Source organism: Balearica regulorum, chromosome 18 (genome assembly GCF_011004875.1).
Source record: "Balearica regulorum gibbericeps isolate bBalReg1 chromosome 18, bBalReg1.pri, whole genome shotgun sequence".
Taxonomy (NCBI): domain Eukaryota; kingdom Metazoa; phylum Chordata; class Aves; order Gruiformes; family Gruidae; genus Balearica; species Balearica regulorum.
The window spans coordinates 3428271-3441708 of record NC_046201.1 but is presented as its reverse complement, the minus strand read 5'-3'; the positions used below and the strand labels follow the sequence as shown (position 1 = coordinate 3441708).

Sequence of the window (13438 nt, the reverse complement as noted above, 5' to 3'; positions counted from 1 at the left end):
GTTCCTGGACCACAATTCTGATTTCAGTACAGCTGTGAAATGGTTCACTCTGGAGAGATGGGACTCCAAGACGGCATGCAACCTGGCCAGAGCCGTGCAAATTGTACTTAGAGGTTTTATAATGTAGCAGTTAGTTGTACTCTGAAATTTCTGTTATTTTAAATAAAATTTGACGTTTACGATGTTTTTTAGTCCATACCTGTGACAATCACTCTACCTATGTCTGGTGGGAAGTCCACAGAAAACTGAAATGCTTGGGGAATTCAAAGTTCAGGTCACTGTGTAAGTGACCGCTTCCCTAATTACAAATAACTATTCTACATAATAGTTATGTTCTAATACAATGTTTTGTAACAAGGCCTTTTTCAAAAATCTGCAGACAGTGTCCTATAATTGGATGCTTAATTTTTTAACAACTTCTACTTGCATACAGTTTACAAATAACACACTGATAATGCACCCTACAGAGCGTTTTAGTCCTCCTTTTAGCATCAAGCTTGGTGATGCTGGATTAATTAATTAGCAAGTGCAGCCCCAGGATGCAGTCTAGTTGGACATACTCATCGGGCATACTTTATACTGCATGTGTAGGAAAATGTTTAAATGACAGTATCTCTTCTGGCGCTGTTGTCAGTACTCATACTGTTCAGCACTGGCAAAGAAATAAAAGATGAAGAGAAAGAATATGACATCTTCAAAGATTAAAGAGATACTCCAAGAGATAGTCCATTATGAGTTTCCCCTAAGCAGTTAAGTTATTTAAAGAATAAGCATTGCAGGCTTTCCATTAGCTTACGTTATTGAATACTGTCTCTAGCTCTTGTTCTTCTCTGCCAACTCAACATTTCATTAACTACCAAAAACGGTTTCATCTTTGTATCTAAGACCTGGGAACTGGACCATCTCTGCAGCAATTCTGTAGGTTTCTGCTTGGACTTCTTAGCATAAGGGAGCCTTTGATGTGAGTGACACCTTTCACTTCATTAACTTGAACACTAATAGCCATAGTATAGATAGCTTCGTTTCTGCGAGCATCCAGAGGAACTATTTTCACAGTCGTTGCAGCGATACCCTGCTTATTTACATGGGGGCAAATAGGTCAACCATAAAATGTGGACATGCATTCTTCCCGAGTATAATGATATCATTAAATTTGTATCTAATTGCAATGTAGATGTATGTTTTTCTCCTTGCTGAATGCATTCAGGATCTCCACCAGTTGTTGTATATATGCCATTTTTTTTTAGACTAAAATTTTTAAATGTTTACTTGAATCTATTACATGGATTCTTTTGCTTAGGCCTTAGCTATGAATAATCTAAAGAGCTTCTAATTCTTACCAAGCCGAGTTGGATATTTCCTGAGTCTCTTAATTTTTTCCATTATAATCCAAGAACTATTGGCTATGATATTATCTCTCTGTTCCAGAGTAGTAATATTTTTGTTGTTTTTATGTTGTAGAGTCTGTGTACATTTACTTACATTTGGTTCTTGAACATTTCTGATGCAGTGTTAGTGATTCACCAACTAATATTATTCAAAATGAGCATAGTACTTTGGTTTTGGAGAAAATCTGCCAAAAGCCAAGAAGATCAAGAGAAAAGAAATGCATTTCAACAAAGAGAACAGATTTATGTAGCAAAGTTAGTGTATGTTAGCACAAGAAGTGCAGATGATTTAATCTGTCTTTATAGTACTTTTACAGCAACTCTTGCAATAAAATCTTGCTCACAGATAAGGGGAGAAAACCAATTTCCTCTCTAGTGTGTCCCCTTTTGCACTGCTCCTTCTCATTCCTCTAAAGAAAAAGAAAGAAAGATGATAGTGGACCAGGAACATGGTCACAGGAATTGCATCATCCCTTCGGGGAGCCATTTGGAAGAGTCTTCAATCAAGAGAGCCAAACATGAAGAAAAATATGGTAGAATAATCTCAGGGATATTTCACTCAAATGAGACTAAACAGAATTTATGGCTCTCTCTACTGGAGATCTTTCAAAGCCCTAGTCTGTTATTCACGGTATTACTCTGCTTCTGCCTCCTTAAAACCAAACCAAAAAAACCCCCTCAGAAAAGCAAAATGGTAAGATTTCTGCCCATCAGTTGTACTTATAAACCTGATTCCAGAGGTAACCGAGACTGGTTGGTATAACTGTCACTGTGGGAAAAAATCTGCACCCCTGAGCGTTAGGCTTACTTTTTAACATCTTCATTAATGTTTGGAGAAGAGATCAAGCACCACATTATTTGCATTCACAAATAACACATAGGGTCAAAAATTAAAATGACTGATGCAATACTGTTAAATAATGAGAACCAGACAAGAAGAATCATAATTGAGCTAAATGATAAATTATGACAAAATATGGAGTTAAAAAGATAGCTTTCAACAGGGCAAGGACTGATATAATTAAAATTAGAGCTCTATCGTATGGCCTGTCTTTCAGCACACTTTATTCACTCCCTATCAGTTATAGTTGGTTAGTTGAGAAGTTTGGGGGTTTTTAGCCAACTGGTATTAATCTAAGGTATCTATCTAAGAAGTATTCGCAGGTGGGGTTTTTGTCTTCTCTGTCTCCTATTTCTTTTCAAGTCTGTGTCCAAACACCACTTCTAGTTCTGCCTCAGCAGAGCACACTCTGCTTTTTTCTCAATTCTTTAACTTCCAGGTTGTAGCCTTTACTGCATATTCACAAGATCAAGACTCACAAAATCATGAAGATGGTGGATAAGCTGAATGCTGAATTGTTATTTACCGCCCAAGAACTTGGGCGTAGTTGCTGGAAACTAATAAGAGATTAATTTAAAACTGGTGAAAGAAGGTACTTGAATTGATTTCCATGGAGGTTGTGGAGGCAGATAGCATCAGCAGGCTCAAAAAAGGATTAAACAGTTTTATGAGCAGCATGTACGTAAGCAGTCACCACGAGCCTTACTCTGGAGGCCATACCTGATGGTTTTAGTACAACTGATGTTTCAGTCTCAAATTTCCTGGTTACAAAGTGCAGGAGGCTTTTCCAGTGGAAGAACGACTGTTCTAATTATTTTTTCAATAGTTTCCTGAGCCTTTCTTTGCTATCCAAACAGACTTTAACACACCAACTTTATCTTGTAACACAGAATTGCTTATTATTTTAACTTTATTAAATATTTTTTAAAGCCCAATTGAATCATTACCTCATTCTCTCCCTTTTTTCCCCACAATACTATGTGCCTTGGAGAAGGCTGATTGCATAGTTTTCTCTAATTTACCAATTTTACTTATCTTTACATCCCAGGGTACGTTATAACATTAGGAAAAACACTGGCTATTTTCCAGTACGGTAGCTGATTGTAATGTGAGATTACTTTTTTTTTTTTTAACAACTCGGCCAATTCATTCTTAAATTCTTTCGGAATTACTGAATGAATGCCATCTGGTCTGGGTGCCTAGGCAGGGTTGAGAGGACAGGTCCCACCACCGCCGCCCTGCTACTGGATCCCAATACCTGCAGCGATCACTGCTGATTTCAGTGGGGCTCGTTCAGGGGTTTGCTCATGCAACCAATGGTGACTGGTGTTTGTTACCTGGAATTCGTAACTACTAAGTGGAAATTTCTCCTGCGTCCCGTGCCTGGAGCTCCGCATCCTTGCTTTTGTTGAAAATTTCTAGGCTAATGCATCCCTTACACAAAGACTTTCTCAAGTCCCCCAAACCCGAGTCAGCAAAAGCTGCCCCATGGAATGTGTCCATCGCATCCCTGCTTAGGTCAGCATTTGGATATTTCATTTTTTCACTATAGCTTTGTTTTAGGAAAAATGCTCAGTTATCAAGACCGAGCTAATATAAAACATCATTATTGCATATTTAAAGTCTGGCACAATTTGAAGACATTGTTTACGCTAATTTGCTCCTTCTTCATATCTTTATAATAGAGAAAAGCTGCAGGTGGCTCCTTTTTTCCCTTTTTGGAGGCGAAGGAGTGTTTGGCAAATAGTGGAAGGGGTAAAGCGATGTTATTAGTCCTTCAGAGTCTTTAATGTGAAGAAACAAAAGTGTTCCAAAATGACTTGCTTACAGCTGCAGAACATGTCATGGACTAAAACCCACCTTCATTAAATGGGTGAGAAAGAATTCTAATTGTTTTGAAGTTCTTATGATCAGTCTGCATATGCTTCATTGTAATGTGATACTAAAGTGCCTCAATTATGATTTGTATATTTTGGTGCCAGAAGGTTTTTTTTCTTATGCTAAATTATTAAGTTCTGTCAGCTGCTGGGCTGTCATATAGAGATACAGTAAATCACATTATATTTTGTCATGGATTACACAGAGCAATAAATTTGGGAACAGAGATCAAAGTAGTTTCACAATCACATCTGAGTGTAGGAGGGGTGTTTAACTTGTAGAAAATCTGATTTAGGTGAAACTGTTGCAGTTCTTGTGTGAATTTGAAATGAATTTTGGTGTTTGCTTGAAAATGAAAGGTACAAATCCCCAAAAGAGTTCTCCTGCATTTAGTTCAGAGGAGTTAATTCTGACCTACAGCTGCAGGATGGAGAACGGATAAATAATTAAACATTGGGAATGTTAAGAGTCTTGCAATGTCTTATTTATGTTTTTAATTGCTTTCATGATTGAGCAATATATTGTATTCTCTTTAATTGCGACTTTGCTGGACTTGCGCATAGTTACTCATCGGTACAGTAATGCTTTCTGGCTCCGTGAAGTTGTCGTTCTTTTGGGGAAGCTTTGTTGTATTTAAAACTACAAAAAGTAATCCGGCGTAATCTTGCTAAGGAACACTGATTGCTTCAGATCGTAGATTTGTTAGGGGATTTCGTCGTATTTTGAATGTTTGTCTTTCCAACTGTAGGAGCTTAACTTTTGTTGGGTTCTCATCTAATGATGTAACTTAGCAATGCCGAGTTAACTTAGTAATACCGAGTCTGTCCTTTTGTTTCTGGTTTTCCTTCTGTTTTCATCTCCAAATGATACATATGTAGGATTTTTTTCCCAGTCATTATCTTCTTAACACTTGCTTGTTCTTCAAGCTTAAAACAGCAATGGACAATCTAAAAAAATAAAACAACATTCTTATCCCTTCATAGTCCCTACGAGCATATCGTAGTCTGTCCTTGGCAAAAATCAAGGTGTATAAACTCAGTTGATATATAACGATAAAGTGCACGGGTCTCAGAAATCTCCGAGTTCTGCAAGAATCGTGTATTGTAAAGCTCATAGTAAGTACTCCTTAACTGAGCCAAGCCATGGATCAGTGGCACAACGCTATACCGTTGCTTTCTATTTGTGGAGGAAACATTAGCTTTGCCTTGCATCTTCAGAGATGTTTAGCAGCCTGTCCCTTCGGGATTTGACTGGGTGTCGGCTCTTTGGGTACCAAAACCCTCTGGGCCCGAGTGATACAAACTGTTCTGTAAAGTTCTTTGTCTCTCTCTCCCGCTCCAGCACAGAGCGCGTGGGAGCAAGTGAGGTGCCTGGGTAGCAGAGGTGCCCAGTGTTTCTGATGAATAAAGGCAGCTTGTAAAAGCTCTCATAATTCCTGTCCGGTGCATGTTTTATTTGTTAAGGGTCTGAAAAAGAAAATGCCACCACTTTTGAATAGAATGTCTTAAACCCACTTTAAATAACCATCTTAATTTAGTTGGATAGAACAGAAGAAAACCAGGAAATATAAAAAATCGTAATCCAGGGCTGTATTTGTGCTGTACCAGATTTAGGTACGTACCAGATTTCCCGCATGTAGCTGCGGGAAAACTGGGCTTCGGTACCCTAATGTGGAGAGTGTTGCAGTCCCAACATCGTCACTAGGTTTGCACAGTTCATCTTATTTGAATGTTGAGCAAAAGAAGGAATCGTGCCGTAACGTAAAAGCCACCTGCCTCCAAGCTGTTTTGGCAAAATGTCACAGCACATCTTCAGATTAAATTATAAGTCGCCGCCTGTGCTTTCAAATGCCTGGTGCATGCAGCAGTACTCTCTCGTATAAAGTATATTTAACGTATTGAACAATTTCATGTGGCAACCTATACTGTTAATCTGGTTTTAAAACCTTGTATTGTAATCAAGGCTTGTATTGTTAGGCCAAATCATGCAGTTGGTTTTAAGTAAGGTGCCTGACTCACTGCAACATGGAGTAAAAATCAGTATTAGTGAAGCTGGGAAATATTTAGATGCCCGGTAAATCCATTTAGATGAAGCTAGTATTGCGTACTAGCATAAGGATGGTATAACTTTGGCATCAGACACCAGGCAGTTGGAGTCTCATAGAATAATTTTTGGAAGAGTTAAATGTCTGTCTTTAATTTCTCTACATAATTTCAGAATGATTAGAAATACACTGTTAGTTTAAATGAAAGGACTGGAAATCAGAGTTTTCCTAAGACACAAATTGCACGAGCAGTTTTTCAGTTGGCCCCCGTTAAGCACGGAATTGCAATGCGCCACAGAAAGGCAATTCTCTGTACAGGTAGAGTGTCCAATTCATCTCTCTTCATTCTCGTTTTTTTCCCAATGAAAAGTGCTTAGCACATGAATGAGAGGGGTTTTTTTTCCTAAAGATGTATGTTTAAAGGAAAAAAAGAAAAAGATTTATAGACCTACAAAAGTGGAATGTAAAATAGAATATTAATAGGATTTGCGAGTATGACAGATTGGGATTTCTATCATTCATTTTCAAAACCCTTGAAGTCATTTGGTACTTGGCTAATTATTCTGTTAACATCATTTTGGATATTGAACTATTTTTAATGGTCTTTTGGGTGGCTCAAATTACATATTTGAACCGGTATGCTATTTTCACTGTTACAGAGATTCGGCTTTCCATTTAACTGATTGGTGGGAAGAGCAGTGGAAAGAACACGAGTATTGGCGTAGGAAGTCACCCGCTGTCGGTATGAGAGGCACATAAGGAAAATATATGTTTGAGGCTTTGAGGTCGAAATGAAATTTTTATGTGCAATCAGATGAACTTAAAAGGTGATCTGCTAATCTCCAAAGTTTAAACAGATACTGTACAGAGTGTTTTAACATACCTAACAACAAAAATTGCTACAGTTAGCCATTCTGAAGGTCATTTTCTCTTGACATCTCTCAAATTACACAATCTTGAATTTTGGTACAAAGCATAATGCTGTCAAACTTAAATAGAAATATTCCAGAATGTGGAGTGGTGTGTTGTTTTTTAAGGTAAATGGACCCCATTTACATTAGTTCTTTGATGTTAAATTCTTTGCTGCACATCAGAGAACAGTTGCTTCTTCCCTGGAGCAAGTTTTCTTTCTTCTCCTTCCCCCACCCTTTGATTTCCCCCCCCCCCCCCCCCTTTTTTTTTCTTTTTTTTTTTTTTAATTTTAGTTTGCTTACACTTTTATCTAACTAATTATGGGGGATCAGCTTATGTATGGCCATCATTTAGCTAGTTGCAGGCATTTTGAAAAATTATTATTTCATAGCTAGTACCCTAAACAGATTTCTTAAATCTCCTTCTCTATCAGTGAATATGGGTGTGTGTATATAACCCTCTAGTTTATCAGAGTTATGTTTGTGGGGGTTTTGTTGTTTGTTTATGTTTTGGGGAGATTTAAATCAAATTGAAACATTACAGAATCAATCACAAAACTGTAATTCATATATAATGAACAGGATTTCACTATGCATCCTTAATTCTTACAGATCTATCTGCATTTGAGTTGCAGGAATTAGTTTTCCTCTTAATTTTGTGGCATGATTGAAATCTAACTTTCAATCCAAAAATCCCCATTCCAAACCTGGAAGATATGCAAAGATTTGTACTGTTCCAAAAAAATTCTGAACAGCTGCATTCTTGGTAAACATTCAAGACGTCCTAAACATCTTCATGGATGGTGATGGAGGATGAAGTTGCCCATGGCCCTGCCAACCCCGTATGCAGCTAGAGCCACCTTTGATGCCGGAGGTGGCCGTACCAGTGAGCAGCCCCCGGGGCTGGTTAGGGCGTGCGTTCCGTCGAGTGGAACTACAACTAAAAGTCCCCTCTAATATATCTTACACCTTTAAAATAACATATAAAAACTTTGTAATTAGGGTAGGACATGGCGTGCTTTTGCGATGTGGTCCCATCGTAGATCCTTTGCTCTTTTATTCTTAGTAATGCTGTTCTGTTTGATGAAAGGAAAAAATGAAAATCAGACTGTGTTAGAATAGCATCCATTAATTCAGATACCACATCTGTAGTGCTAATACCGTTTTTAATTTTAACGTGAAATGTTTTGTTGAAGTCGGTGCAGTTTTGCTCAGCAACCACAGTATGATGCTTTAAGGCTTGTTATAGAATTACAGTTGGTTTTTAAAACCAATTAACTGTAACAAGGACATAATCTTTTTAATGCAAAAGTCTTCACTGTAATATAAAATAACTGCATGTAAAATTGTCATAATCAGATAATTTTAGCTAAAATATGTATTAACTGTGTGAAACTAAACTGAAGTTAATTTTTGAATCAGTGGGATTCCTCTATGGCTTATCCAATTTAAACCTTTTTATTATAAAAATGGATATTACAATTGATATTTCTGACAAGTTTTTGCCAAGTGTGAATTTCAACAGCTACCTCTCGCACACGGAAAACTAGTTTAAGACCATTAACTGCATTTGCGGTGCTGCCCATTGCTATAAAAAGAGTTAGACTTTAATGAATACTGGCTGACCCTCCAAATGTTCACCTTCCAGTTGGATTCTTATTCATTATGTTTCTGAAATAGCATGTAACCTGAAAGCGAGGGAATGCCCTTAAAATAATACAGAAGCAGCTTATGCCTCATACGATGCATGAGCGAGCAGCCTGTTAGAGAAGGAGGAGCCCAGGAAAATGCTGCTTGTGTACACCATGTCATTTGTAACCTTCTCGTTTGTCAGGATAAATGTAATATATTCCGCGATGTTCACTGTACGTGGCTATGTGTATTTACTTTGCAGTAAGCCACTTCTTATAAAAAAAAAAAAAAGAAGTAAAAAGGCGCTTTTTTTTTTTGTGTAGCAGTGCTACATGTGCCCCAGGGGAATAGGTTTCTGCCTCCCTAGGCTGCAAAGCAACAGCCTATAGTCAAGAGGTAATAAATTAGTTTAGTCGCAGGTTTTGAAAAGGGAAAAGCTTTCTATTTCTGCAGTAAAAGAAGATGGAAAAGAGTGTTCCTGTGCATCACCATGGATTGGATCTTTTCAGCTGACCAGTGTGCTATAACTTGTAGAAAGTGCCTTCTGCAGAGCCTCGCTGGTGCTACCTGTGCAGTGTGTGATGATGCAAGACCTGTGCGGTGTTACGGATCTAGAGAGAAAAGCTGAAGTCAGCAGGTGTCCATAGTTTTTAGTGCCACAGAGTCTAGATGGCCGGTTTTAGAGCCGATTGAAATGTGTTTACCACCTCCAGCGGAAGTTTTGGTAGCTCCATACGTCTGAAAATCAGACCCCTCAAATGAGGATGTTTGGGACTGCAAGTAAATGCAAGAATCTGTGGTTTGTTGATGACTGGGAGACAACTTATAAATATTTTGCTAATTGGAATCTGTTAAAGCCATTATAAAAGAAAATGTTGTAATTGCCTTTAACTAAACTGGTGGGATATACTTTCTTTGCTTTCAGTTAGGCACAAAGCACTGGAATTCAGCGTATCTTTCTTTTGGATCGCCGTGTCTATCAGAGGTCATCCTGGTTGTACTCAGTGTGAACAAACAAGTTCTAATTTGTTTATGAAAGTTATGAGTGTTTTATTTATTGAGATTTCTTCTATGGGTTCAGGAGGTTATAAAGCTGTTTCTATGAAAGATGAAGACTTTTACCCCAGGCAAGTTGAGTGAGAGCAGCTGTGATGTGATGATCTTTGCAGTGCCTTGCTGACTAGTATCCCTCCCTTCTGGGACTAACAGTGATTTACATTATTACTGTAATTTATTTTTTACTTTTTTTCCTAAAGATAAACTGGCAGTTTCAGTCACTTTATGATACACGGTAGTGGCAAAATGTAATCGGAAACTAGATGACAATACAGTGATAAGAGTGTTAACGTGAGTGAGCTGGAGTACAAAGAGAAATGTAGCATGCATGGAGCTGTCTGGCATAGCTGCTTCTGTGTTACTGCTCTCTTTTTAGTGATCCAGCCCCACAATATGCCCTTACGGTGCTTGTGGCACACTTTAAATGATAAAGGTAGAAGAAGTGGGATTTAATTTGTCTGCTGCTCCAGAATTCTTGTGTATGCTGTTTTAAACCAATATGTAGTGCCATTATCTCTATAACCAAAAACAAGCAAAAAATGTGTTCTCAAAAATTACGCTCATATTTGATAATCGATTTTGATTAACATTTTTAGTAGACTTCTTAGTACCAACACATGAAATAGACTTCCATATGTTTCATAATCTTGGAATTTGAGGGGACTCAAGATCTGAAATTGCAGTATCATAGAATCACAGACTGGTTTGGGTGGGAAGGGACCTCCCAGCCCATCCAGTCCCACCCCCTGCCATGGGCAGGGACACCCTCCACCAGCCCAGGTTGCCCAAAGCCCCATCCAACCTGGCCTTGAACACTGCCAGGGAGCCAGGGGCAGCCACAGCTTCTCTGGGCAACCTGTGCCAGGGCCTCACCACCCTCACAGGGAAGAATTTCTTCCTACTATCTCATCTCAGTCTCCCCTCCTTCAGCTTCAGGCCATTCCCCTTGTCCTGTCACTCCCTGCCCTTGTCACCAGCCCCTCTCCAGCTTTCCTGGAGCCCCTGCAGGGACTGGAAGGGGCTCTAAGGTCTCCCCGGAGCCTTCTCTTCTCCAGGCTGAACCACCCCAACTCTCTCAGCCTGTCTCCATAGCAGAGGTGCTCCAGCCCTCAGATCGTCTTCATGGCCTCCTCTGGACTCGCTCCAACAGCTCCATGTCCTTCTTGTCCTGGGGACCCCAGAGCTGGACACAGCACTGCAGGGGGGTCTGAGCAGAGTAGAGGGGCGGAATCCCCTCCCTCAAGTATCCTGTAAACTGTAAGATTATTTTTAACGGCTGTAATATACTTACATTAAGCTGCACCATACGTAACTGCCTGGATTGTATGAGATGATGCGAGTCCTATCATGCTTGGCGGTGATTTGCAAACACTGTCTGCAGCTTTAAAGCTCCTAAATTTATAGTCCAGTAAAATCAATAAGACTATTTGCTTGACTGCAATCCCTGATGTTTGCAGAACTGGAGTTTCAGTCTTGCAACTGGATCTAAGCAGGGTTCAGAGGCTTCAGGGTCCCCCAAAACGGGTGCTGGCACGCGGGCAGCTGCAGGAGCTTGTGTTTGTGTGCTGGATGCTGTGCCGTAAAACTAAGGACGACAGATCAAAGATTTGAACACGAGGTCAGATAGATTTTGAAAACTTAATCAGCTTAAATTTGCTTCAGGACTCGCCTTCGTAATATTCTGTCCCCCTAAGAAAATATTTTTCTTAGACACCTGTCCTCAAATTTTAGAGCCAAGAAAACAAGAGCGCTTAGCAGTTCATTTGAGGACAGCATTTTGAGGACAGTCTATCAATATAATACTGTGGCATTTGGCAAGGAAAATACAAATCAGAATTTTGTCCTGAAATTAGATTGAATTTATTTTAGTTATATCAAATTATTTCTGAAATTAAATTATTTAAGGAAAGAACCTTAAGAGCTATTTTTCCCCAGAATTATAGATATATGTGCTTATTAGATTCCAATATGACAAAGCAGCCTTGTTTTCAGTTTGTTTTATTCTTTATCTTTGACTTGTAAAAAAAAAAAAAAGCTAGAAGGGAAGAGCAGTATGTCCAAGAGCTCCCGGTTGGTTCAGCTGCACCTTGGCTCGATTTTCAGTGCAATCACCACCTTTAAAGAAGAAGGGACGTGCAGTGGGACAGAAGGCAGTTGCAGACACCAAGCTGAGACACGAAGTCGTGTCCTCCATGTCGCGCTGTACCCTTGCAGCCGGTGCCTGGGACTTTCTCCTTTCCTTTTCCCTCCGTTCAGAACCGAAGTCACCCTGATAACCTCGTGTGTGTGTTACCTCCCTCCTGCCACACACACAAACTCACTCTTTTTTTCTTTCTTTTTTTTTTTAATCTGCAGAAGTCTTTATGTTTGTCTAATAATTGGCAGCAGAGGTACAATTTCTCCCCTCTTTCAAGTGATGAATAGTTGGCCGGAGATCAAAGGCAAGCCCTTGCGGTTTTTTGGCTGCCACAAAAGGGCGTTGGAGTTGGCGCGGGTCCCAGCCGCTCAGCGATAGGCATGTGGATGAGGTGCCAAGCGGAGGGGTCGGTGGCAAAGTGTCTGTACACGTTCTTCATCTGAGCTAATGTGGTTGCTTTTTGTGTGTATTTCAGGCAAACAGCCGGCTGAAGCAGACTGAGAAGGAGTACAGTCAGAAGCTGGCTAAATCCTCGCAGGTAGGTAGCGAGAAGGCAGGAACCTCACGTGAATCCATTTGATTTGGAAACTTGATGAAAAGTGTAATTACCTCTGCTCTTGGTCTTGATGATCAAGAGAAGCCATAACCATTTCCCAATCAAACATCCAATGTCTTTCTTGCAGATTTTAACCTTTCAAAAAACATAGAGCATTAAACTCACTAGAAAAAATGGGTGAGAATTTTTTTGAGTTCTAAATTCCATCTTTTTCATCTATTTTTTCCTCTCCTGAGGACCCAAGAGGACTGAGTCCTCCCTCAGCCAGTGGGAAGGGAAGGCGAGGTGCCCCGTCAACCAGCACATCTCATAAAATCAGGAGCAGTTGCACAACCAGGACTTGCATTTTGTGTCACAAGGGTGGTTTTTGCCTGCACAGCTGATGGCAGGACAGCAGTCCCAACTCTGCCGTCTTGATGTTTATCGTTGCTCCTAGCCAGTTCAGTGTTTCTGCCCAAAAACACTGAAGAATGTCACTGTCCTGAAAGCAAACTGGTTTTGACTTGAGTTGTTGTTCTTCAGAGTAGTATTTTGAACATGGAAGATGAAAATGTGTGTTGAATTTACATATATGCTTAAAAATGATGGCAGGATGATTTTCAAATATTTCAGCTTCCAGACTGATTGACAGGTAGTACTGAAGTGTGAAAAATGATGGAGATGCAACCAGAAGTTAAGCCTTTAATAATAAGAAAATTGCCAGGAGGATTTATGCGGAGGTGTCATTCTTCTCATTCCTCCCAACCACAGCAGAATGCCTGCCTCTTTCTTGCGAAGTGTGTTTTCAGCAATAGCAATAATAGTCTAAGAATACTCTTTTAAAATCAATTGAAACACTGCAAAGAATGGTTTAGAAGCCTCTATCCTAGGCAGAGGTGATCAGGGCGACAATGACAAATTGCAAACTTTATTACAAGCACTTTAAAATATTTTAAAGCTCTTGATTTCAGCTTTTCAGCTACCTTTGAGTCTCATTGTCTGTAAAACTTGTCCAA

General features: G+C 39.5%; 1 protein-coding gene across 6 annotated transcripts in view; it reads left to right on the top strand.

Annotated features, from left to right (window-relative positions):
- Window positions 1-13438, top strand: part of CEP112 (centrosomal protein 112) — a 172143-nt gene that overhangs the window by 113067 nt on the left and 45638 nt on the right. For all 6 annotated transcript variants that reach the window (XR_012838207.1, XM_075770279.1, XM_075770277.1 and 3 more), the window contains one exon: window positions 12363-12425. Coding sequence is in view for 5 of the 6 variants with exons in the window: in XM_075770279.1 (XP_075626394.1) it covers window positions 12363-12425 (63 nt within the window). In the remaining variant the exon portion in view is untranslated. The remainder of the gene's footprint in view (window positions 1-12362; window positions 12426-13438) is intronic.